Here is a 26306-nt window from a genome sequence, read left to right as displayed (position 1 = left end):
GACCCATTTCAATAAATGCAGGAAATGTTTTTGATTAAATTCAACATCCATTTACAGAACTCTCCAGAAAGTGTGTACAGTGTGTGTACAGAACTCTCCAGAAAGTGTGTTAATATCCTCAATATACTAAAGGCCATATATGACAAATTCACAACTAACATCATACTCAACAGTGAGAAGCTGAAAATATTTCTTCTAAGGTCAGGAACAAGACAAGTATGCCCACTCTTGCCACTTTTATTCAACAAAGTATTATAAGTTCTAGCCACAGCAATCAGACAAGAAGAAGAAATAAAAGGAATCCAAATTGTAAAGGAAGAAGTAAAACTGTGTTCAAAGCTTGTGTAATATAATACTACACACAGAAAACCCTAAAGACACTACCAAAAACTCTGAGTTATTAAATGAATTCAGTAAAGTTGCACGATACAAAATCAATACACAGAATCCTACTGTGTTTCTATATGCTAATAATGAATTATCAGAGAAGAAAACAATCTCATTTACAACTGCATCAAAAAGAATAAAAATACCTAGGAATAAAATAACAAAGAAGGCAAAAGAACTGTACTCAGAAGATCATAAGACAATGATAAAAGAAACTAAATGCAACACAAATGGCAAGACGGGCTAGAGTCATCACTTGGAAGAATATTGTTAAAATGATGATATATCCCAAAGTAATTTATAGATTCAATGGGATCCCTATTAAAATAACAATGGCATTTTCATAAAATTACAACATTATTCTAAAATTTGTATGGAAACCCAGAAGACTCCAAATAGCCCAAACAATCTTAAGAAAGAAGAACAGAAATAGAGATATCACACCTGTGATTTCAAACTACAGCAACCAAAATAATGTGGTACTGGCATTAAAACAGACACAAAGATCAGTGCAACAGAGCAGAGTCCAGAAATAAAAACACACTTACATGGTCAGTTCAACTACAAAAAAGGAGGCAGAATATACAATGGGAAAAGATAGCCTCTTCAATAAATGGTGTTGGGAAAATTGAAGAGCTATATGCAAAAATAATCAAATTGGACTACTTTGTCACACTGTACACAAAAATAAACTCAAAATGCATTTAGGACTTAAATATAAGACCTAAAACTATAACATTCCTAGAAGAAAACATAGGCCATACACTCTGACATGGGTCTTTGCAATATTTCTTTTGGTTTTGTCTCCTCAGGCAATGGAAAGAAAAGCAAAAACAAATGGGACTACATTAAACTAAAAAGCTTCTGCACAGCGAAGGAAACTATCAATAAAACCCAACATCATTATGAACATAGATGCAAAGATAGTGCAAAAAACATATATCTGATATGAGGGTTAATATCCAAAATCTACAAAGAACTTGTACAATTAACATCAAAAAAAGAACAGCCCAGTTAAAAAACAGGCAGAGGACCTGAAGAGATTCCAAGGAAGACTTATAGATGGGCCACAGACACATGAAAAGATACTCAGCAACAACAGTTATCAGACAAACACAAATCAAAACCGCAGTGAGATACCTCCTCAAATTAAAAAAAGAATCTGGGAAGAAAAAGAAAGAGGTCCTACCTCATGCTAATCAGAATGGCTATTATTATCAAAGGCAAGAAACATTAAGTGTTGGCAAGGATACAAAGTAAATGCAACCCTTGTGCATTGCTGATGGGAATGTAAATTGATAGAGCCATTGTAGAAAACAGTATGAAATAAAACTAATCCCAAAAACTGAAACAAGAACTATCATATGAACCAGCAATTCCACCTCTGGGTATTTTTCTGAAAAAACCAAAAACACTAATCCAAAAAGATATATGTACCCCTATGTTCACTGCAGCATTATTTACAATAGTCAAGATATGGAGGCAACCTAAAGTACACATAAATAGATGAATAAATAAAGATGTGGTATACATATACAAGACAATATTATTCAGCTATAAAAAAAAGTAAAATCTTGCCATTTGCAACAACATGAATGGACCCGCAGGGTATTTGGCTAAGCAAAGTAAGTCAGACAAAGAAAGACAAATATTAAGACTTCACTTATATGTGGAATCTGAAAAACAAAACAATGAGCAAACATAACAAATCAAAAAGAAAGTCACAGCTACAGAGAATGAATAGATGGTTGTCACTGAGGAGAGAGATTGGGGGAGTGAAACTGAGGAGGGAGATTGGGGGAGTGAAACCAGTGAGGAAGATGGAGCAATACATAGCCCTAGCACTCCTTGTGATGTTACACTGAGTCGTCCAACCCATCTGAGTTACCTAACACTCTTTACTTCTAGTAAAAAAGCTAAATCAGGGAGTTCCTATCATGGCACAGGGGAAGTGAATCCAACTAGGAACAATGAGGTTGGGGGTTCGAGCCCTGGCCTCACTCAATGGATTAAGGATCTGGTGTTGCCATGAGCTATGGTGTAAGTCACAGATGTAGCTCGGATGCAGCATTGCCGTGGCTGTGGCATAGGCCGGCAGCTGTAGCTCCAATTGGATCCCTAGCCTGGGAACCTCCATATGTCGCAGTGCAGCCCTAAAAAGCAAAAAAAAAAAAAAAAAGCGAAATCTATTTTATGGATATAGAAGTATCATGTACACTAGATAATTTAGCAAACACAAAGAAAACAGCATGAAATGGACAAGGTTTTCATGTTTTTGTCTCCACATTAGCTTTCTACAATGTATAAACCTAGTATATGAATTTTAGTAATGATACTAATAGAGAAAAATTTCAATTACTGAAAACATTATATTCCTGGTACTGTACATAATGTTACACACATTACCTTTTCATTATTTAAATCCTACAACAACTCTGTAAGAATGGTATTATTTTCTTTTCACTGCACAAAGAGAGAACCTGAGGGTCAGAGAGTTTAGGTAACATTTTCAAAATCACACACTTAATATGACTGGGTTCATACTTAAGACTGCTTGGCTTTAACAGCCATTACAATATATAAACTTTTAGGGAGTTCCCTTTGCGGCTCAGCGGTTAACGAACCTCAGTAGGATCCATGACGATGTCGGTTCCATCCCTGGCCTCACTCAGTGGGTCAGAGATCCAGCATTGCAGTGAGTTGTAGTGTAGCTCACAGATGCACCTCGGATCCTGCCTTGCTGTGGCTGTGGCATAGGCTAGCAGCTATAGCTCTGATTCGACCCCGTAGCCTGGGAACATTCATATGACCTCATGGTTACTAGTCAGATTTGTTTCCACTGCACCACAATGGGAACTCCCAAGAAAAATGTTTATAAACACAAAACATTCACACACACACACACACACACACACACTCACTCTCATACCCTCCTACCCCTGAAGAAAACTTCTGCTAGCATTTGGCTTCTTTTCCATTCTCTCTTTTTACTTTTAATAATTTAGATTAAACTAAACATATAATTTTATAATATATGTTTAATATATAATATAATTTTTCACTTACATCAACACTTTCTCTTTCCATTTATCATTTAATGACTTTATTTACAAGATAAACATTAGATTGTTCTCAATTTCCCTTATTATAAATGATGCTCCAAAGAACATCTTCCTGGGAAAATCACAGCCTACATTTTGAATTTTCTCAAATGACAAACTCTCATAAATAGACGGGGCAGGATTTGGACCAAAGTGAGAAGAAAGTTTCCTGCAACCCTGCCTTTGGATTCCGGCTACTTTGGATCTGAGTTCCAGAGCCAAATAGGGTAAGGAGGAAATCCACATGAAGAACGGAGAAACAGAAGGCTGGTCGCTTATGGGGCATTCATCTAATATCTCAATATATCAAGAATGATGAAATTCAGGTTTCTCATTATCCAACAGGGAGGTATAAGTATGAGCTGAGAGAAGACCAGAAAGAATCCTGTGTTGGATTAGAATTGGATGTACCTGTATGAACTCATGAATTTGCAGGTATATTTAAATACAGTTATGTGTGTGTGTGCAAATACAGAGATGGGTGTATACACACACACACGCTTGTAAAGACATACATATATCCCTTGCTCTGTCCACTGACGGGGCTTTGAAGCAGCAAGCCCTTTGACACCAAGGAGCTGTCCAATCTCGGATTCTAAATGCCATTCTACATTAAAAGAACTAGGGCTTCTTGGCAAAGTGACTGATTACAGACTGAAGCAGACAAAACACAAGATGTACTAAGAATCTTGTGCCAGAAAGCAAGGAAGTGCTCAAAGATGATGGAGTCATCTCTAAAAGACACTGAGCCAGCTGAAGGGGCTCCTCTGGTCAAAGCAGGAACAATTTAGGAAGTGAAATAAACACTGATAGTAACAGAATACATCCCTCTAAATAAAACAACAGACTAAGAGTCCATATAGATACAAATAAATGAATAAATTGAAACAGAGTAATTACTTAGTTTCAAAGCATTTCTCCACAAAATACTTATTAGTTACAATGGAAAAGAATAAATTTACACTAGTGACACCTGGCAGATAACACCTTAACCAAATAATCAAAGGTAGTATCATCAGTAATGGGACAAATAGAAACCATACACCACTTGATGTGATGCAACAAAAAGAGCACAGCATCACTTGTGATATTCCTGCCAAAGACATAATCTGAATCTAACAAACATCAGATGTTATACAAAATAACTGGCCAACTGGTGGCTCAGCAGAAAGGAATCTGACTAGCATCAATGAGAGGCAGGTTCAATCCCTGACCTCACTAGGTGGGTTAAGGATCTGGCATTGCCATGAGCTGTGGTGTAGGCTGCAGATGTAGCTCAGGGATCCTGCATTGCTATGGCTTTGGTGAAGGCCAGCGGCTACAGCTTCAATTTGACCCCTACCCTGGGAACCTCCATATGCCATCAAAAGACCCAAAAAAATATACATTTTTTAATTGGCTTCTAATTTACATAGGTCCTTAAAGTTGTGAGTCAAGGAAAGCTTGAGTAAATGTTCCAGATTAAAGAAACATGACAAATATAAACAATCCACGGAGCTCCCTATGTGGTATAGTGCATTAAGAACCTGACTGCAGCAGCTCAGGAGGCATGGGTTCAGAGGGTTAAAGGATCCCCATGCTGCCGCAGTTTCTCGGATTCAATCCCTGGCCTAGGAATTTCCATGTGCTGCTAGTGTAGCCATTAAAAAAAAAAAAACAAAAAAAAAAACCAAGGCACTTTGATTCTATACTGAATCCTTCGGCTATGAAGGAAGGTACTAAGGCAAGTGACAAAATCTGAATCTGAGGATTATGTAGTAGAAATGTTATCAACGATAATCTACTGACTGTGATGGTTGTATTGTGGTTATGTAAAATGTTCTTTTTTTTAGGGCCGCACCCAAGGCATATGGAAGTTCCCAGGCTAGGGGTTGAATATGAGCTGCAGCTGCCAGTCTACACCAGAGACACAGCAATACCAGATCCAAGGCACACCTGTGACTTTTGAGGCAGCTTGAGGCAACACCAGATCCTTAACCCACTGAATGAGACCAGGGATGGAACCCACATCCTCTTGGATACTAGTTGGGTTCTTAATCCCCTGACCCACAGCAGGAACTCCTAAGAGTTCCTTAGGAGTTCCTTGTGCAAACAAGCACAAGGGCATGAGAGAACATCAGACTGGCGATTTACTCTCAAATGGCTCCCTCCTACTCCCAAATGAGATACCGGTCTCACTGCGACCTGTGCTCAGGAAGCTGCCCCTCTGACTCCAAGACTTCCAGTCTTTACCTCCCCGGGTATTGTCCATCTTTTGGATTTTGGCCCAGAAATACAATACAAAATAGTACAGGATCAAAGGTTGAAATATTTGGGTTTAAGTATTGGTTCTTGGCATTTTTATATGACACTAAGCAACAGAAATCCTTCAGTTCCCTTCCCTGCAAAACAGTGACAAGAGAGGCAGGTGAAAGGAAGGTTCTTAACAGTGTTCACTATCCTGAGTGAAAACCTGGATACATAAAATGCCGAATATATGAAGAAGGATACAATATACCATGGCACATCCTTTCAATATGCTCATTAAAACTGATGTTTACAAGACCTTTTCCTTAAATTACAAAAAAATAAGGCCATATACAAAATTGTATATTATTTAGTTCTCAACGACTGACCCGCAAATTCCACAAAGTGCTGTGCACGCCACCCTTTAACTTGCCTCAAGCTCTTCGGTTACCACGCGGACCAAGCAATGCTCCTCCAGGAGGCCAGCATCCCCTGAGCCCGTGGAGATCCAGGTCACACTCTGATGGGTCCGCAACACTCTGCGCACACACTCCCTCCATAAGCGACACACACTGAGGATGCAAAGGCACAAAGGGCAATGAACACACGTTCATTTTCCTCTCTCCCGTGGCGCAAGACCTCCACCCTCCTAGCACACCTTAGTTATTGCAGGAAATTACTGAGGGGTAGAGCTCCCTTCCAGGCAACTCTGGAAAGGAATCTGACCAGTATCCATGAGAAGGCAGGTTCCACCCCTGGCCTTGCTCAGTGGGTTAAGGATCCAGCATTGCTGACAAGGCTGGGATGGGGCGTGTTGATGTGGTGTAGGCCAGCGGCTATAGTTCGGATTTCACCCCTAGCCTGGGAACCTCCATGTGCCCTGGTCCTAAAAAGACTAAATAAATAATAAATAAATTCCTGCAGAATCCAAAGTCCCCGAGAAGAGGGAGGTGCCGGGCGCTGGTTCGGAAGAAAACGCGGGGGCGGAGAAAACCTTAGGGGGAACCTGGCTCTTCTGAGAAGTGTCCCTGGGAGCACTGCAGTAGGGGTACCTAGCGTATGGGACGCCACCTGAGGATAGGGGTAGGGAACCGGGGTCAGTCCTGGGTCCCCACCGCGTCCGCCCACCCCGGCAAGTCCCAAGTTAAGCTTCCCACCTCCTCCCCCCTCACCCGGCCACCCGCAGCAACGCCTTGGCGGGCAGGAAAGTGAGGACACGCTCCACCACCTCCGCTAGGTTACTCAACACGAAGGTGCTTCGTGGGTCTGCAGAGGAGGAGCCGCGGCGATCACAGCCGCCGCTCACCCGCTCCATGCCCCACCAACCCGACCGGAAAGCAGGACAGCAGCTCGGAGAGCACGGCGCAGGGCCAGATCAAGCTCGCCCAAGCAAGCAAGCGCGCCACTTCCGGCCAGCGGAGGAGGCGGGGTTGCTGCGAGGGCGCCCACGTGACGCCAGACCGAAGCGTTTCCGGCGCTGGTTTGGGGCGCCGGCTGGTGCCTGAAAGTGGTGATTACGCGTCCTGTAATCCTGCTGGGAGGTTCCAGGGAGGTGCCCGTGGTCAAGATATAGCCACCTCCTTTGCCTCTCAGTGCACTTGCAGCTCTAATCTGTCCGTACAAGTCTAATTCCTGAGTTCTTGAAGGCAGAGTCTAGGTAACACTGTATTGGCCTTCACAATCCCTACGCCAGTTAAGGCATGAGTCCAATTTTTGGAAAGTATGTTTAAAAAAAAAAAAAGTGAAAATCACCGCCTTTGTTCAACACAGTGTAGCCCTCACGTTCTGAATGTGTAAAACAGCTTAAGGAGCGCCTACCATTGCTGTGAAAGCACGCCCCACACAGCACTAGTTCCTGGCCGGTAGCATCAGATTCACCCAGAAAATACTTTGGTGCATTCCCGTGACAGACATTTGGCAGTGGGACCCAGAAGTCTCGAGTTTTAGCTTTACTGTATGCTTCCCCGTGATGTAAGCTCAGTTTGGGAACCATAGGTAGAAAGAATATAAGCACAGCAAATAGGCTCTATCTCCACCTAACATCCATTCCGCCTCCTGCTTCTCTGCTAACAAGACCCTGATTTGATGCCCAGCTCTGGATTGGCCTAAACCAGTGGATCTCAAACATTTCGGCCTCGGAACTCCTTCACATTCTTAAATTCTGACGATGCCAAAAAATATAAGGATTATAGTTACCATATTAAAAATTAAAACATTGTAATATTAATTCACTTTAATCCATCCCCCACAAAAACATCTTATGAAAAAATAACTTTCCCAAATTTCTTCCCCCACAATAGTGAATAGCATGGCATCTTTACATCTTGCAAACCTAATTTCTGGCTTAAAAGAAGACAGCTGGGGAGTTCCTGCTGTGACTCAGCAGTTTACAAACCTAACTAGTATCCATGAGAATGCGGGTTCCATCCCTGCCTGTCCTTGCTCAGTGGGTTAAGGATCTGGTGTTGCTGTGGCACAGGCTGACAGGTGCCTCTCTGATTCAACTCCTAGCCTGGGAACTTTCATATGTCACAGGTGCGGCCCTAAAAACCAAAAAAAAAAAAAGACAGCTGGATCTGCCTCTGAATTCAAACTGCTGCACATCTACCACATCATACAGCCTCTGGAAAACTCTACTGCACACTTGTGAGAGAATGAGAGTGAAAATGGCAAATAATGTTTTAGTGTTAGGAAAATAGTTTTGACCTTAAAAATCTCCCTAAAAGGGTCTCAGGAGTCTCCAGGTCCTCCAAATCAGAGAACCACTGGTCCAAACTAATCATAATAGTTTCATTCTTTTCATCAGCCATTAGTTCAGGGGTAGACACAGGCCCTAGTTCTAGCCAAGGAAAAGTGACAGGCAATATGCTTGGGCTTGGGGTGAGGTGGCCCACTTGTAAAGATTTCCTCACCTCGTAAGCAGACACTAGACGCAGGACCAATATCTTACTTCTGGAAGGATTAAGGTGGCCACACATCTAAGAGAACAGTCTATGCAAAGATGAAACCAACATGGGAAAAATCTCAAAGAAGCAGAGGTATGTGCCTAGAGTTTTCCTATCTCTGGACTTCCTGTATGTGAGATAAGCTGACAACTGTGTAAGGAGACTATGGGTGTGCTAAGGAGAAGCAGATTACTATAAAGCTAGGGGAACTAGGGACAGCCATAAATAAAGTAACACTTTCATTTACACTTAAGAACGAGGGTGTGAGAAGGAAGAGGGTGAGGAAACTCTGAGTACGCCCAGTCTATACAAGCTTCTCCTCACATACAAGGCCATCCCACCATTCACAATCCTATCCCAGAAACCCAACAGAGCCTACAGACGCTTGAAGCCAAGAGTATCTTTTACCAGGGAAAAGTGACAAAGTAATTTTTTAAATGGTTCTTTATTCATAAACTTGATGCAAGTTTACAAAATTTACTGTACATTGCCAAAGAAATCTGCAATGAAAAATAAAGTCCAAAAAAAAACAAAAAAACAAAAAAACCCCCAAAACCAAACAAAAAACAAAGCATGCCAAATACGCAGCTGTCAATCTGCTAGCCATCAGGGTTATTAAAGAATTCAATAATGTATTCAAGATTCAGCCTTAGGTTTAAGGAACTTTAATTCTTTTAAGAATTCTGCCTTGTCACTTGTTTTCTGAGCAACTGGCAATCAGAACTTTATACAAATGTAACCAAGTGAACAAGAATGCCAGAAAATCTTTTTCCAATGTCCTCCCAGCCAAATTTTTTTTAAAAAAGAAACTGAACACACAATAATGCAGAAGTGCCAAGTCTCTCGGACATGGTTTTACAAAGTTAAAAACTGAGTCTTAAAGCATAAGAAACACTTTTGAACTTTGTAACTGGTTTGTGCAGAAAAAAATGTGCTTCTGGTTTTTAAAAGTGCTTCATAACTAGAATTTACTTTTAAATCAAATTTGGGTACATAAAGAAATCTATTTCCAACCCAACAGGACTGATTCAGGTAAGGCAACAAAATAGAGAGTACACTGATTTGAGTCAGGTTTTATAAAGAATTAACATATGTAGAGTTCCTATTAGTTTTTCAATGTAAAAGCCGTTGTTTTAAATATAGCAAAAATTTTAAGTCTCCAAATTAGATACTTTCGGTACTTTACTGTGCAATTTTTGTTCAAGGAGTCTTTGTGCCAATTACTTTATAAGTTTATTAGTTTACAACTGATTGCAACATCCCGTTAATAAAATGGAAACGTAAAATGACTTAGTATTTTAAATAACTTCAAGCTCTAAATTTCAAGCCCTTCTTCATAATATTGAAACAAGAAGAAGCAGATTCAGCCCAGCAAGACTCTGATGCCCCAGTAGAAATTACTCACAAGCCTGAATTGGCACAGCCTTCTTTGCTTTAAACTAAAAAGTACAGCTCAGTTAAGAGCAAATCTTCGGGAAACAATTCAGACCTTCATAGCCATTAAAAAAAAGTTTAACCATTTAATAGGTACGTTTCCTGTCATTATTTTGGCAATATCATAAATGGTTTTAACCTGAAAAAAAGCTACTGTGATTTAAAAGACCTTAAATTTTCTAAACCAGTATTAAACATCAATTAAACTTTTATTGGCTTTAAATGGAACAATATATTGCAAATCCTCATAACGCAAGAGCTCAAAATGGGAAAGTTGCCCTAAAGTCACAACTTTAGTAACCTGACGCTGACTTGCCTGCCTAACACATTTCACCCTTCAAGAAAAAGAGATGATAAGGAGTGGCCAGTATATGTATTTATCAAGAAAAATACAGTAAAGGCCCCACTGCTCAGTCCAAGATACCTAAAATGAGAAAAATGGAAAGGCTGTAACTTATACTGGATCAGTTGACAGATTATCCACTAAAATATCTATTAGCTAACATCTTCGGTACTGCTGTTATAGGGGCACCCAAAGCTTGTGTCTGCATGTTGGAAAGATTTTTCTTTAAAGCAACATTGGTCCAAACATACACAAGTCATCACATTTAGCCATCTTCCTTTGGAGGGGTGTACCAGCCTGAAAAAGAATGGGAAATAAAAAGTTAAAATACTTTAATTCTTAAACCAGGAGAAATGGCATTTTATTAAGATCAGCTACTTTGGCTACCCATAATTTCCTGTTTAAACCTACTGTAAAGATTAAACTTGGGTTATTAACAAGCATTTTGATATACTCACAGTATAAAGTTATCTTCTATGAATAAACTGTACTTGAGTTTTCAACATAAGACCTCTATATTAATGGCATTTCTACCTCAAGAGGACAATGTGGAAAACAACAAGCTAGGTTTTATATTTCATTTCAATTCTGTATTTGAAAGTAAACCATGCTGAAAATAACTATTCCCCAAACAAGATTCTAGTATTTTAGACTAAAAAGAACGTGGACGTCATCAGTGCAATGATGTCATTTTGACAGTGAGGGTGCCATCTCAGCAAGTGCACTGATTAAATGACTACGCCCAAGATCAAATTTAGCAGCATAAGGTAAAATCCACCTCCTGAACCTGTTGCTCTTTTACCATAGCTAATTATACACACACCCACATTTTCCGAAGTACGGTGCTTTCTATAAACATTTTTGAATGCACACTACAACGTCTGCTTTAAGAAAAAATAAATAAGAAATAAGAAAACAGTATGTTTCCTAAGGTCAGCAAAAATATAAGCCCTCTCTAAAAAGGTAAATGAGACTAAGTAGCGATTGGTAGGAAACTGCCATTGGAATAGTATGAAGATACCAGGATTTGTGGAGTCTCCACATGGTTAATGAAGTAGCATACAGGCATCTTTGGATCTGTTAATTTAGGGTGTGGGAGATGACTATTATTATGATAACCCAGCTTTGTCCTCAAGTTTTCTCATTTCCCTCTTCAGAAGCTTGACAACTGTTTTGAGTACTATTCTTTCAGAAGTAAGCAGTCACTATAAAAGTGACAAGTTTGCTTTGTTATTAAAAGTGAGCAAATAAAACATCTTAAGTCACAAACTGCCACCTTCTAGCAAAGAACATTCTACTGTAAATACCCTTGAAAAAAAAAAAAAAAAACAACTATTTCTTATTAATTTACTTTGCACAAAAAAGCATCGGTTTCCTACCCCAGCTAGCATGAATGTCAGCACTTGGTTTTTTTTTTTTTGGTTTTTTTTTGTTGTTGCTGTTGTTGTTGTTGCTATTTCTTGGGCCGCTCCCGAGGCATATGGAGGTTCCCAGGCTAGGGGTTGAATCAGAGCTGTAGCCACTGGCCTACGCCAGAGCCACAGCAACGCGGGATCCGAGCCGCGTCTGCAACCTACACCACAGCGCAGGGCAACGCCGGATCGTTAACCCACTGAGCAAGGGCAGGGACTGAACCCGCAACCTCATGGTTCCTAGTCGGATTCGTTAACCACTGCGCCACGACGGGGAACTCCAGCACTTGGTTTTGAAGTGCCATAAAAACACACTACTCTTTTTTTCCTCAAGTTTGGCAAGACAGACTGAACTGAGGCTGAGAAGTAATGGGACTTGCTCAGAGTCACAGAGCTAATGAGTGACAACACATGGCATTTGATAATAGGTCTTCTGATTCCAAGTATACTTGTTACCTCACTATTAGACACAAAACTCCAAACATGCATTGTGAATACAAGCAAAATTTAAAGTAAGGTCAATACAATTTATGAAAGATATTTGGATAACTTTTTAAAATTTACAACTCAAATTCTCAAGTGTAGACTGAACTAGAACTTTTTTACTTAAATAAATAAATATATACAAAGCATTAAGTAGTCTGAATATGTTTCAGAAACAACTGGTTCATGATCCTGGTTGCGCTTACTCAATATTAATAGCAAAAACTTGACCTATAGAGTTGGCTTTAACTCGGTTCCTAACCAAATACCACACATTTTAAGTAAGTGAAGTGGTTCATTCTTTAATTTACTTAAAAATCTTTTTACTCTGACTCAAGTTCCCAGGCCAAGTATTTAGGATACAAAGATTTTTTTAATGAAGTGCAGTGTGTGTATCCTCAAGTTAAAGTTTTTTTTATTGTGGCAACTGTTCTTTAAAATAAATTAAAGCAAAAACAGATGAATAAAACATGATAAACATCAACAGTCCATTATGTAAAATTTCATCAATGGCAATAAATACTTATTGAATTAAACGTACCATTTTTCTCATGTATCTGTACAATGGAATTATAGGATTGTTGGGCTCTTGCTAGATTATATTGATTCTGAAAGAGAATTATACATTTTATATCAAAACTATAAATAGATAAAATCATTACAAATAACTTATAGATGCATCGCTGCTCTGCTTAAGAGAACACAGAACACTAAATATATATACTTTCATTTTAAAAAGAAATGCCTCAATTTCATTATTCTCTACCATTTTAGAAGGATAACAAAACCAAAACTGTATTCTATTAAAAATCTACAAGCGTCACAGTTCTTTTTTTTTTTTTTCCCTTCTTTGCTTTTTTGGGGGATAGGGGTTGGGGAGGTGGGTGCTGCCCCTGTGGCATATGGAAATTCCCAGGCTAGGGCTTGAATCAGAGCTGTAGCTGCCAGCCTACACAACAAGCACAGCAACATGATCTGAGCCGCGTCTGCTACCTACACCAGAGCTCACAGCAAGGCCAGATCCTTAACTCAGTGAGAGAGGCCAGGGATCAAACCCATGTGCGCCTGGATACTAGAATGATTCATTACTGCTGAGCCACACGGGGAACTCCCCACGGTTCATTTTTAAAGTCCTCCTACCACTGCACAAGTACAAGGTTTTATGAATAACGTTAAAGAACGCTATTTGTATACAAGTAGAAAAACGCCCTTCCTCGTAACTTCCATCAAAAAAACCCAAAACACAAAAAAAACAAACTACAAAATACTATCTTCAGATAAGGAAACATTCCTTAGGCTTTAAGGACTCCACATATGAATTACATTTTGAGATAAAAATCTAAAGAATGCCCACAAAGAGTTCCCTCATGGCTCAGCAGGTTAACAATCAGCATTGTCACTACTATGGCCCTGGTTACAGAAGTGGCAGGTTTGATCTCTGGCCCAGGAACTTCCGCATGCCACAGGTGCAACCAAAAAAATAAATAAAGAAGGTCCAAAATTGGCACCAAGCTTTTACTATAAGAGTCTTCTTTTGTTATCCTCTAGATTAAACCTCTTTTAAGGGGCCAAATTTAGGATTAATTTTATCTCCATGAGTACAACTGACCTACATCCTTACTTCCAATTAATGTATCATAAGCATTCTCCATAGTAGTACACACATATTATGTCATAAGTTTTTTTAATAAATGCACACAGCACAAGAATAAAAAAAGTATAAACACATTCTAAGTGAAAACTCTTATTCAACCATCCAGTTCCTCCTCTCATCCATCCTCCTTCTTCCACCCAAATTAACTACAACTCTTAGTTTCCTTGTATATCCTTAAGGTTATATAAGAAAATTAACACATAGCCTATGTTGTTAGTCACTGTTCCCTGCTTTTTCCCAACAAATGACAGGTAGCATGATAAAAGTAAAAAATTACATCCTCCTGGTTAAATGAGACTTTTATCATTAAGTAGTCACTCACGCTTTCTGTTCCAAAATCATACTCCAGCTACATCACCTATTTGTCTGTGTATAACAGGCTAACCTCATTTTATTGCACTTTGCTTTACTGCACCTAGCAGCAATGTGTTTTTTAAATATTGAAGGTTTGTGGCAACCCTGCGTCAAGCAAGCCTGTAGGTTCCATTTTCCTTGAAAGCATTTGTTTGCTTTGTGTCTGTGTCACACTTTGGCAATTCTCATAATAATTCAAACTTTTTCATTATAATATTTATTATGGTGATCTGAGATCAGGGATCTTTGGTGTCATTACTATAACTCGCTGAAGGCTCTGATGATGGTTAGTATTTTTTAGCAATAAAGTATTTTTTAATTAAGTTATATACATTGTTTTTAGACAGTGCTATTGCTCACACTTAACTACAGTATAACGTAAACTTTCATATGCACTGGGAAACCAAAAATTTCATGTGACCGGCTTTATCAAAGAGGTCTGGAACCAAACCTTTAATATCTCCAAGGTATGCCTATACTGGAATATCTTTATCATCCCCCTCCTTTAAAAAAAATAACAGCAACAGTAACTTTCTTTTTTTCTTTTTTTTTTTTTTAAGGCCACACCTGTAGCATGTGGAGGTTCCCAGGCTAGGGGTTGAATTGGAGCGGCAGCTGCTGGCCTACACCACAGCCATGGCAACAAAAGATCTAAGCTGCATCTGAGACCTACACCAAAGATTGCACCAAAGGCAAATCCTTAACTGATTAAGTGAAGCCAGGGATCAAACCCACATCCTCACAGACACTATGTTGGGTTCTTAACCTGCTGAGCCACAATGGGAACTCCAATAACAACTTTCAATCTCTTTGTATTCTCACATTTTAAATACACTTCTTAAGAACCACTTTTTTTTTTTTTTTTTTTTGTCTTTTCTGTGGCTGCACCCGAGGCATATGGAGGTTCCCAGGCTAGGGGTAAAATCAGAGCTGTAGCTGCCGGCCTACGCCACAGCTCACAGCTCACACCAACACTGGATCCTTAACCCACTGAGCAAGGCCAGGGATCGAACCCATAACCTCATAGTTCCTAGTCGGATTCGTTAACCACTGAGCCACCACGGGAACTCCAAGAACCACTTCTTAATTCAATCTGTGTAACTAGTACCTTTAGTCCATTTATATTTTTTATGAGCTATTTATCTGGACTTGCTTCTACAACTCTGCTTTCTAATTTCTATTTCCTCTCTCCTTTTAATATAATTTTTATTATCTCCTCCTGGGATTCCAAAGATATATTTTAGACCTCATTCTGACTTCTACCTCTCTTAACTTCTGCTGTACTGTCTATCCCCATGTCTCTCTGTGAAACATTGATTTATTTCGAGCCAATTTATTCTCTCTTCATGTCTAACATTTCAATATTTCTCTAATTTATATTTCATACTTTTTCAGATTTGTCTCATCATTCCTAGTCTTATTTGCTCAATTTTATGATTCTTTTTCCTTTACACTAGATTTTACATTTAACTATTCATTTTCTCACAATTTAATATCTGTTAATTTCAATACCTAAAATCTTTGGGGAATGTGTATCTTATTGTTTCTGCCAGTTCTCATGTATGTTAGGTTGTCTATTTATGTGCTTGTATCTTTCACTCAATTCCTATTTGCTTGACTCTCCCCCCCCCTTTGGCGGCTCAGCAGCATATGGAGTTCTCAGGCCATGGATCAGATCCAAGCTGCAGTTGCAACCTACACTGCAGCTATGGCAACACCAAATCCTGTAACCCACTGTGCTGGGCTGGGGATTGAACCCGCACCCTGGTGCTGCAGAGATGCTGCCAACCCTATTGCACCACAGCGGTGCAATATTTTTCTTTCTTTCTTTCTTTTCTATTTGCTTGATTTTAATCTTCGGGAATCCCACAGGCTTAAATCAGAAACACTTTCCTCTAAAGAGTGTCTGTGTCTGCTGCTGCTGAGGATTGTGGGTACCACTAACATGAAACCACTTTAGTCCTCTTGGAGAATCTCAAGATTATTATGCAAGGTTCTCAGATTCAGCTCCCCAATCTTGCTCATTTATAAATAGAAGACTGAACTGCTTAGTATAGGTAACAACTCCTCCTGAAGAAAAATTAAAAAATCACTTCTCTTACCTGAATGTGATCACTGACTAGGGGATCCTGTAGGTAAACAACTGGAGGTCTATAGGCTATAGGAAAGATGTCCTTACTGATTCTAGAAATAGGTTAGGAGCATCCCCAAGGGCTGTGTGTTCTAGGACTTCACTATTTAGCTCAACTACCATCCTCCACATAGTGAATGGAAGCTTCTTAAAAGGCACTGTGTTGCCTATCTAAACTCCCAATTTCTGCTAAAAAGTCATTGATCAGACCCCTAGTTTAGAAGGCTTTCTCACTATAGTATAGAGTCAATGTTACAGCCTGTATTCCATGGTAACTGAAGAGAACATCAGCCTTGCCATCACCCTTCTGTCCCAGGGCTTGCTCTCCACTCCTGCTAGCTGGGCCGAGGTGAGCTAATGGCACAGACCTGCAGATCCTCAGCTCTATCAATCTGACCCTATCTCCAAATTTCATGTGCAGATGGGCAATTTTTTTCTATTTCCAGTACTTATGTGTATTGATAACATTTTAGTAATATTTTTAGGAGACAAACTCATTTATTTTGAACCAACAGCTGATAGTATTTTTTAATGTTTATTTATTTATTTTTAATTTTTAATGGCCACACCCCATGGCATATGGAAGTTCCCAGACCAGGGGTTGAATTCGAGCCACAACTGCAGCTATGCAGGATCCTTTAACCCACTGTGCAAGGCCAAGGATAGAACCTGGGCCTCTTTAGCAACCTGAGTGGCTGCAGTCAGATTATTAACCCACTGTGCACAGTGGGAACTCCTATGTTTTAAATATTTTTGAAGTACTAGTTGTATGGAAAAGAAAATTTAGAGAGTAGAAATGATTTACAGTCAAGTCTCCCTCCCATCTCTAACCCACCCTGTCACCTCAATATTTCAATACTCCCTTATCAGAAAGTTGTTAGTACTTTGTTCAATATCCTTCCAGACAGTCTCTGCTTATAAGAGCATATCTTAAAACGTCTTTGTCTCTCTCTCACACACAAATGGTAGCATATTTTTAACACCATTTATCACCTTACTTTTTTGATAAGTTATTTTTAAAGTTAACATTCAGACCATTCCCTGCTGGGTATATAATCCTATAATGTAAAACATTACATCATGAAACATTTCCACATTCTTAGCTGACAAATGTTTAAGAAAAAAAAAAAAAAAAAAAAAAGAAGGGTAAGCTTTCACTTTAATTAAAAAAAAAATTCCCCTTCTAAGACATACTTTAATATGTAAACATATTTAGCTGCCTGACTCGGCACTCTATGTAAAATGGTTATATTTACTTGCTAACAAAACTACAATCATGAAGATATAAAGGTTTAAGGTTATTATATTGAAATTGATTGATTCCAAGGGAATAAAAGCATTGAACAAAGATGAAGTATTGCTATTATTGAGTTTTAAAAATGGAAAAAAAAAAAAATCCAGACCAATTGTATTTCAGGTAAAGAAAAAGATGCCCAGAGAGGTAACTTAACATAGTGAGTTACAGGTAAAAATGTTCTATCAGTTAATCAAAAAGATGACGTTTCTAAGCCTTTTGTATTTTCTATTAATGAGAAAAACATGCTATTTTTAAAAAAGTGATAAAATTTAACATCAAGTTCTACATATAAATAAATGCCAGGAAGAAAATTTACAAGACTAGAAGTACACCAAAAGGTTAATAATATCTCTAAGATAGTCAAATTATAGATGACTTTTTAATTTTTTTTTAATTTTTTTTGTCTTTTTAGGGCCACACCCTCGGCATATGGAGGTTCTCAGGCTAGAGGTCTAGTCAGAGCTAGAGCTGCCAGCCTACAGCACAGCCACAGCAATGCCAGATCCCAGCCACATCTGCGACCTACACCACAGCTCCTGGTAATGCCAGATCCTTAACCCACTGAGTGAGGCCAAGGATCAAACCGTGTGTCCTCATGGTACTAGTCAGATTTGTTTCCACTGAGCCATGATAGGAACTCCAGATGACTTTTTTAGTTTGTATTTGTTTCTACTTTAGAAATTGTGTAGTAAGCATAAATTCTGTCACTAGAAAAATAAAATTTTGATGTTCCAATACACCATTCTATTGCCGCATTTAAAATATCTAAAATATATACATTTAAGAAATGCTAGTTAAATGTAGTTAAGCAATTAACTACTTTTCAATTAACTTCTAGAATTTAGTTAAAATGGTATTTTGTTCAAGTACAAAGAAATAGCTGTTTAAAAAGGTAAATGTAAAAAGTAAAAATAAATAATTTTTTAAAACAGCTTCTTCAATTTTTTGCTTCTTCTGTGAGTTAAGATTCTAGTGGTTCATGATTTGATGTGCAATACAGTATATATACCTGTTTAGATTTAATACTATCTGGATAGGCATTTAATACAAAATTCTCAAGGAACTTTAGGAACAGCCAGATGTTTTTAAATGTTAGATTAGGATGATTTCCATCACACAAATATTTTTCTAAACCATACTAACTTCAGAGTATATCCTGGTCCACTTAGGTATTTATAGACAACTACAATTCTACAATTAGACACAGGAAAATATTTCTGATACAGTTAAGTGGAAAAAGAAAAAACTCAGTAGTTAAGAACAGAGACTAACAGCCAGAATGTCTAGTTCCAATATTCATTCTGCCACCTGTGACCTTAGATGAGTTACCTAATTTCCGTGTGTTTTAGTTTCATCATCTAAAAAAGACAATAACAGTACCTACTTTTAGGTTATTAAGAGACTGAAAGTTAATACAAGCAAAAAGTTTAGACGTTAGCACATAAATACTCACTGGGAATTAACTACTACAACATGATCTCAATTGTGGGAAACTTACAACTACATATAATTTATTTACATATTACTATATAAAAATAATATTTATAGGCACAGTTTCTATAATGGAAATACAAAGACTAAAAGAAAGAAACTTCATAAAATCACAGGAAATATATCTTATAGTTTATGTGATATTCTTAGTAAAAGTACCTTATTTGCTCCAAACTGCACTCTGGCTTTGCCTTTGACTAAAGTGGCATTGATTTGCATGATGACCGATTCTATTGAGTAGGCACTGCTCCAGCCCTACATAAAGAAGAAAACACTTCTCTAAAACACAATGGTATTCCTGATGCCCACTTAGGAAAGCTTAAGACAATGGCATATAACAATTCAATAACAGCAAATTAATGTTAAGAATTTTGTAGTCAGTTGGTAAAAGTAAAGTTGGACCATTTCCAAAACCTCACACACACCAAAAAAAACCCAAACCAAACCAAACATGAGCAAATCCTAACTTTAAATATACATCACTCTTATTGCCCATCCTAGCATATATTAAGCACTAAGTACAACATCATTTTACTGACTTAAATAGCTTTCCTTATTTTTTTTAAATAGCTTCAATTATTAGAAGTAGGTGCTATTAGCAATAAAAACACAAAAGTTATTTTAAAGTAGCTACTATTACAAAGAACTGTTTCCACTTTGAATCTAATTTACATAATTAAAACACTCTAAGAAGGTTGAAAAACATGAGTACCATAAGAAAACATGAGTACCTGTTTTGTAAGCAGTTCCATGCATAATGCTCCGCCACCCAACACGTACCTTAAAAAGAAATCATATAAATTCTATAGATCTCGGTACTCCTCCTTAATTTTTAAAGTACCATTACTAAGAAAGTATGTACACAAGTAAAGTTTAGAAGATAACATGCAAAAAACACAAAGAGTTGTTATGGTTACAGAAATAAAGGTAATTTTAAAATTCTGATGTCATCATCTAATAGTTTGCTTTAAAAAAAAAAAAAAGGTTCTTAATAAGAGAATGCTTTTAAAAAACTTTTAAAGGGAGTTCCCGTCGTGGCGCAGTGGTTAACGAATCCGACTAGGAACGAAGAAATGGCAAAAAGACAAAAAGACAAACAAACAACAAAAAAAAAACTTTTAAAATATCAGAAACTAAAAACTTAGCCCGAAATATTCCAGAGAACAGGGGCAGGAGAAAAGTTTCCTTAAATGGCCTTCGACTGTTCTACTCATCTGAAAATTTCTCCATCATCATGTTATTGAGCCAAGAATTTTTCCTCTAGCAGTAGTAGTGATTCTGTTCTATCTATGATAATGAACATCTGCATTTATAGTTAAAAATTTTTTTCATTCTCTTATGAGGCTCAAAAGGTCATGACCATGGAGCCCCTTTCTGGGACTCCTCTACTTCCCTCTCTAGTGCTAAGGATTGTTCTCTGAACCAAGGACAATTGCTGGGATCTTCCCAGATGTCCCTTAGGAAATCATTATTTAGATCAAAGTTCTTCAACCTTTTAACGCTTTCTCAAAATAATCCCTCCTTTAATGTTAAACTTTAAAATACATTATTTAATACATGCCTAAAATAAAAATCAAAGGAATGATAATTATAGAAGAAAAACTGGTCATCTTGAAAATACATAAGCTAATGGAGTCACCATCGTGGCTCAGTGGTTAATGAATCCAACTAGGAACCATGAGGTTGTGGGTTCGATCCCTGGCCTTGCTCAGTGGGTTAAGGATCCCGTGTTGCCGTGAGCTGTGGTGTAGGTCACAGATGCAGCTCGGATCCTGTGTTGCTGTGGCTGTGGTGTAGGCTGGTGGCTATAGCTCCAATCAGACCCCTAGCCTGGGAACTTCCATATGCTGAGGGAGCGGCCCTAAAAATGGCAAAAAGCAAAAAAGCAAAAAAAAAAAATACATAAGCTAAGACTACTGATTAGGTCTATGTGAAAACTGGGTCTACCACAATTTTTTTCTGTCTTCTGGGACTCTGCCTCTGACATCCCTTGCCTGAGATTCCTTCTGCTGTCTACTCTTCCAAATGCCATCCCCCACCACACCCCTCACCCCATAAAACTTGCCAAGACCATTCAAGCCTGTAAATTTTGCACTCTAGCTAACCAAATACCTCCAAATTACAGAGAAGTGAGAAATCTAAAAACTTCTACTAGAGACCATTGGTAATAACAGTTACAGAGAAAATTATTCACTAAAAGGAATTTGTCAGTAACTCCCCTCATCCTGGAGAATTTAGGCAACTGTCTCTCTTACTTGTTTGTCCCAACTTCTGGGAACTTTCAAAGTAAAAGTTTCATAGGAAGAAAAGAAAAACACTCCAAAAAAACTGAATTTGGAAGTAGAATCATGGGATTTTTAAACTTTGTATTTTCCTCTGTTCCTAAAACTCAGAAACCTGTCTCCAATTATTTCAATCTCCCACTGGGCTCAAAGTTTATCTTGTATATTGTCAGCTTTAAATAAGCACTTGCTGGAGTTTCCATTGTGGCTCAGTGGTAACAAACCCAACTAGTATCTGTGAGGACTCGGGTTCAATCCCTGGTCTCGCTCAATGGGTTAAGGATCCAGCATTGCAGTGAGCTGTGGGGTAGCCCACAGATGTGGCTCGGATCCCTTATTGCTATAGCTGTGTCAGAGGCCAGCAGCTGTAGCTCCAACTGGACCCCTAGCATGGGAACTTCCACATGCCATGGCTCTGAGCCTAAAAATACAAAAAATCAATTAATTAAGCACTTGCTGGTTTAACAGAATTACAAGATCCAAGTTCTCATTTGGATTTTAGTTCCTCCAAAACTGCTCAAAGTCTAGTACTTGGTTAACGAGTTAATACCATTCTTGGTCCTTATACTTCTGAAATGCTAAACAGAAACTCACTTTAGGAAAGGGAGATATGTAGACGACATTGAGTTACCAATTACCCAACTACCACTTACTGTATGTATGTATGTATGTATGTATGCATGCATCAATTGATTGACTGATTGACTGATTGATTGATAGGCTGCACCCGCAGCGCATGGAATTTCCCAGGTCAGGGACTGAATCCAAGCCACAGCTGTGACCTACACCACAGCTGTGGCAATACCAGATCCTTTAATCCACTGAGCAGAGCCAGGGATCAAAACCCTAACCACTGCAGTCAGATTCTTAACCCCCTGCATCATAGCAGGAACTCCCACCACCTTCCCTTTTAGCACTCTACTCATCATTTAGGGGGTGGAGAGTCTTGTCAGGAGGGAAGGGAAGTTTTCATACTTGTAGGTCAAAAGAAAGTCCATTTTCTATAAGCACATAATAGCTACCAAAATGTTCATTGCACGTCTGAACACAAGACAGAGTAGTTCTAGTACCTCCACAAAAAGTGAGATAAATATATATTGGTGCAAATTAAACTTTTCCTTAATATACACTTAATAAACTTCTTCTTAATATATTCTATCAGCAGTATATATATCTAAATGGTGTGGTCAATTCTACTTCTGTATTGTATCATTTTATGGATGTGTTCTAAGTCCTTACTGCTCTGTGCCTCCAAACACGAGTTCCTACTGAATATTTACACAATGCAAGGACACTGGAAACAATTATCTAAGGGTCATCTAAAAATAACATGCCAAACATACAGGCCCAGTAATATTTTCAACTTAAACAAGTTTTCACTTGCCAAAGTTGTAGAGCAAATACTATCCTAAGCTCAGTCTCTGCAGGCATTCAGTTTACAAAATTTTTGTTTTACTAGGAGGTTCTTGCAAGAATGTTTGCCAGCTAACCTCCCTACCCATAATCTAGGATGATCACTTAATGCTTTGAAGGGACAAGAGATGCCATTAATCACACAACATTATTATTAAAGGATCCAAAAAACAGAGATAAGAAATAAAATTTTTAGATTATACTCAAATCTTTGACAATGATCACATTAAAAAAAAAAAAAAAAAAAAAAAAGGAAAGTTTATCGGCCCACATAAAATAGTCATGATCCTTCTTTGATGTAAGGAAAGGGGCCATGGATTCTAAGAGCAGAGACCTGGAGAGGAATAAAAGAAAATGCTGACATTTAAAATCATTTTCTTAAGATTCTCTCAGTATAGACAGAAACCACCCATGGTCATCTAGAAGTAGAATAATTCTCTTCTGGATGACTAGGGCACAAAGAATACATATCAGGAATAAAGCATCTTCAGTTGCCTACAAAGTTCTCTCACAATGTAATGGTGAGATAACAAAATAATCTTTATGATTCTCACTACACTACGCCCTGAACTAATCAAGAAAAACAGCCAAGTATTGGTGGCGCAATAAAACAGCTCATAAAAATACCAGTGGAGGAGTTCCTGCTGTGGCGCAGCAGAAACAAATCCGACCAATATCCATGAGGATGAAGGTTTGATCCCTGGCCTCACTTAGTGGGTCAAGGATCCAGTCTTTCCCGAGAGCTGTGGTATAGGTTGCAGACGCAGCTCGGATCCCACGTTGCTGTGGCTGTGGTATAGGCCGGCAGCTGTAGCTCCGACTCGACTCCTAGCCTGGGAACTGACCCCTAGCCTGGGAACTTTCATATGCCACAGGTGAGGCCCTAAAAGGCCGGAAAAAAAAAAAAAAAAAAAAAAAAAAAAACCCAGTGGACTGGGAATTGTATATTACTCTAAACTGCCTACATGTTGCTCTATTTTCTTTTCTTGTTCATTCATTCACAAATGTTTACTGCATATATAGTATGTATGCTAAACACTGAGTCAGATACAGAGAGAGTATCCAGTGAAGAAAACTGACATGACCCTGCCCTCAGATGTTAATAAAGTGGAGAGGGGGACCAGAGTTCTTTGAGAAGGAAAAAACCAGGAGGCTTATTTTAAATTTGGTGGTCAGAAACAGCACATCAAAAGAGTGGCAAACAAGCTGAGACCTGCAGGAGTGGAGGTGTGAGTGGGAGCAATATTCTAAGCAAAGGACTAAGTGTATATGGAAATCATGAGGAAAATCTGCTGGGTATTGGGAGCTGAAAGACAACTGGGGGAATTAGCTCAGAGAGGGAAACGTGGCAACAAGAGGACTGGAGAGGAAAGCATTAATCTATAAAAGGAAAAATATCTATAGATTTGACTTTATCAACACCATTCTACAAAAGATTTTGTTAAGATGAAATGAAGCAACACACTAGAAGAAATTTTAAAACCATATATCCAACAAAGGACTACTATGTAGAATATACAAAAAGCTTTCAATATGCAACAAAGTAACAATCCAGTTAGAAAACCAGCAAAATACATGAACAAAGTATCTTTTGGAAGAGTATATCAGGTTGTCAAATAAGCACAGGAAAGATTTCAACACTGGGGAGTATTCATTAGGGAAACTCAGGTTAAAACCACAATGAGATATCACTACACACCTAACAGAACAGCTAAAATAAAATCAAGTGACATCACCAAAGGCTGACAAGGATGTGGAGAAAGTTGATCACTTACAGATTCTTGGTAGCTATGTAAAATGGTAAAGTGTTCTCAAAAGAAAGTTTGGTAATTTCTTTAAAAACTCAATATGGGAGTTCTCGTTGTGGCTCAGCAGTTAATGAACCCGACTAGGATCCATGAGGATGCGGGTTTGATGCCTGGCCTCGCTGAGTGGGTTAAGGATCCGGTGTTGCCATGAGCTGTGGTGTAGGTTGCAGACGCGGCTCAGATCCTACATTGTTGTGGCTGTGGCATAGGCTGCTGGCTGCCGCTGCGATTCGACCCCTAGCCTGGGAACTTCCATATGCCGTGGGTGTGGCCCTAAAAAAAATAAATAAATAAAAAATAAAATCTTAAAAAAAAAAAAAAAAAAAAACTCTACCTATAAACATAACGGTTTATATGGATGACTCTCAAACTATGGCTCCCTGGCTGGAACCTCAGACTCACCAGAGACCATCTTAGAAATGCAAATTCTCAGGCCCTACTCCAGTCCTACTCAGTCAGAAACCTTGAGATAATAAAGCCTAGCATTCTAGGCCTCCAAGCTGTTAACTAGCCCTCCAAATGATTCTACTGTGGACTATCAAAGAAACTGATCACTTAAACTTACCCTCCTGAGAGAACAGGTAACACCACTCGAACAAATGGAGGATCAAATGGAAAATTATCCTAAAAAACAAATAAGCAAGTTTAATTTTAAGAATATCCTTAATACTGTATTAAGAAGATTTAAAACTAGTCTATAAAGAACATGTACATTATCTAAAGATGAATGAGGGTCATTAAAAGTAAAAACAGTCCCCCAAAATGAAATGAAATGAATTGAAAAACAGAGCAAATAAAATGAAGTTAATTAAGCCAGGCACAAACAGAACAGTGTATTTGTAAACTTAGGAAATATACAAAGGAGGTCCATGTCCAATAGAACTATATAAAAGGAACCATTCCAATAATGATAAGACTAGGTAATTTGGATCAATCAATGCTCTAGCTAAGAACTAGGACAGGTAAATAAAACATACCATTGTAGAGCTAAGACCAGGAAGAGAAAGGGAATCCCAGAGAGTGGGTTTTTTTTTTCCTCTTGAGTTCTCTTTCAATTACAAGAGGAAAAGCTAAGCGGTTAGGAGGCTATGAAGAACTCAGACTCCCAGGGGTAGGAAGATTAAAATCTGTAGCTCGGGGTCCACCACGGGAGGCCTTTATAAGTCCCCCACACTTTAGGTTGGGATTCTGAAGGACAAACTGCAAACTGCCACCTTTATATCATCTCAATGCCTTTTTGGATTCAATGATCCTGGGCTGCTACTGCCCAAGCACCTGACAGGAGCAAATGCACATCTTCTCCATAAAGAAACAGCATCCAAGGTTTCAAATTAATGCTCTAATTTTTCATATATAATGTCTAACACCAAAAATAACCAGTCACAGAAGACCTAAAGATGACATGATCAGAAAATGAGAAGCAAACTACAGATGAAACTACAAGGGGTCAAGTTAAGAGTTATGAGACACATGTTTAAAAATAATTATGCTGAATATGTTCAAGAAAAGGCAAGGTTAAAAACCCTGGCAGAAAATTAAAATTCC

The 26306-nt window shown here is 38.5% G+C and overlaps 2 protein-coding genes across 3 annotated transcripts in view; both read right to left on the bottom strand.

Annotated features, from left to right (window-relative positions):
* FBXO22 (F-box protein 22) overlaps nt 1–7130 on the bottom strand; it is a 43048-nt gene extending 35918 nt beyond the window's left edge. Inside the window, exons 1-2 of the mRNA XM_021099008.1 lie at nt 6887–7130; nt 6148–6286 (exon numbers count right to left, since the gene is read on the bottom strand). Coding sequence (XP_020954667.1) covers nt 6148–6286; nt 6887–7029 — 282 coding nt within the window. The 5' untranslated portion in view covers nt 7030–7130. The remainder of the gene's footprint in view (nt 1–6147; nt 6287–6886) is intronic.
* Nucleotides 9089–26306, bottom strand: part of UBE2Q2 (ubiquitin conjugating enzyme E2 Q2) — a 60899-nt gene continuing 43681 nt past the window's right edge. For both annotated transcript variants that reach the window (XM_021099010.1, XM_021099009.1), the window contains 5 exons: nt 25327–25385; nt 19990–20038; nt 19418–19513; nt 12873–12939; nt 9089–10733 (listed from right to left, as the gene is read on the bottom strand). In XM_021099010.1, the coding sequence (XP_020954669.1) occupies nt 10702–10733; nt 12873–12939; nt 19418–19513; nt 19990–20038; nt 25327–25385 (303 nt within the window). In that variant the 3' untranslated portion in view covers nt 9089–10701. The remainder of the gene's footprint in view (nt 10734–12872; nt 12940–19417; nt 19514–19989; nt 20039–25326; nt 25386–26306) is intronic.

This window comes from Sus scrofa, chromosome 7 (assembly GCF_000003025.6).
Source record: "Sus scrofa isolate TJ Tabasco breed Duroc chromosome 7, Sscrofa11.1, whole genome shotgun sequence".
Taxonomy (NCBI): domain Eukaryota; kingdom Metazoa; phylum Chordata; class Mammalia; order Artiodactyla; family Suidae; genus Sus; species Sus scrofa.
The sequence above is the reverse complement of the archived record's forward strand: the minus strand, read 5'-3'. Positions and strand labels throughout refer to the sequence as shown.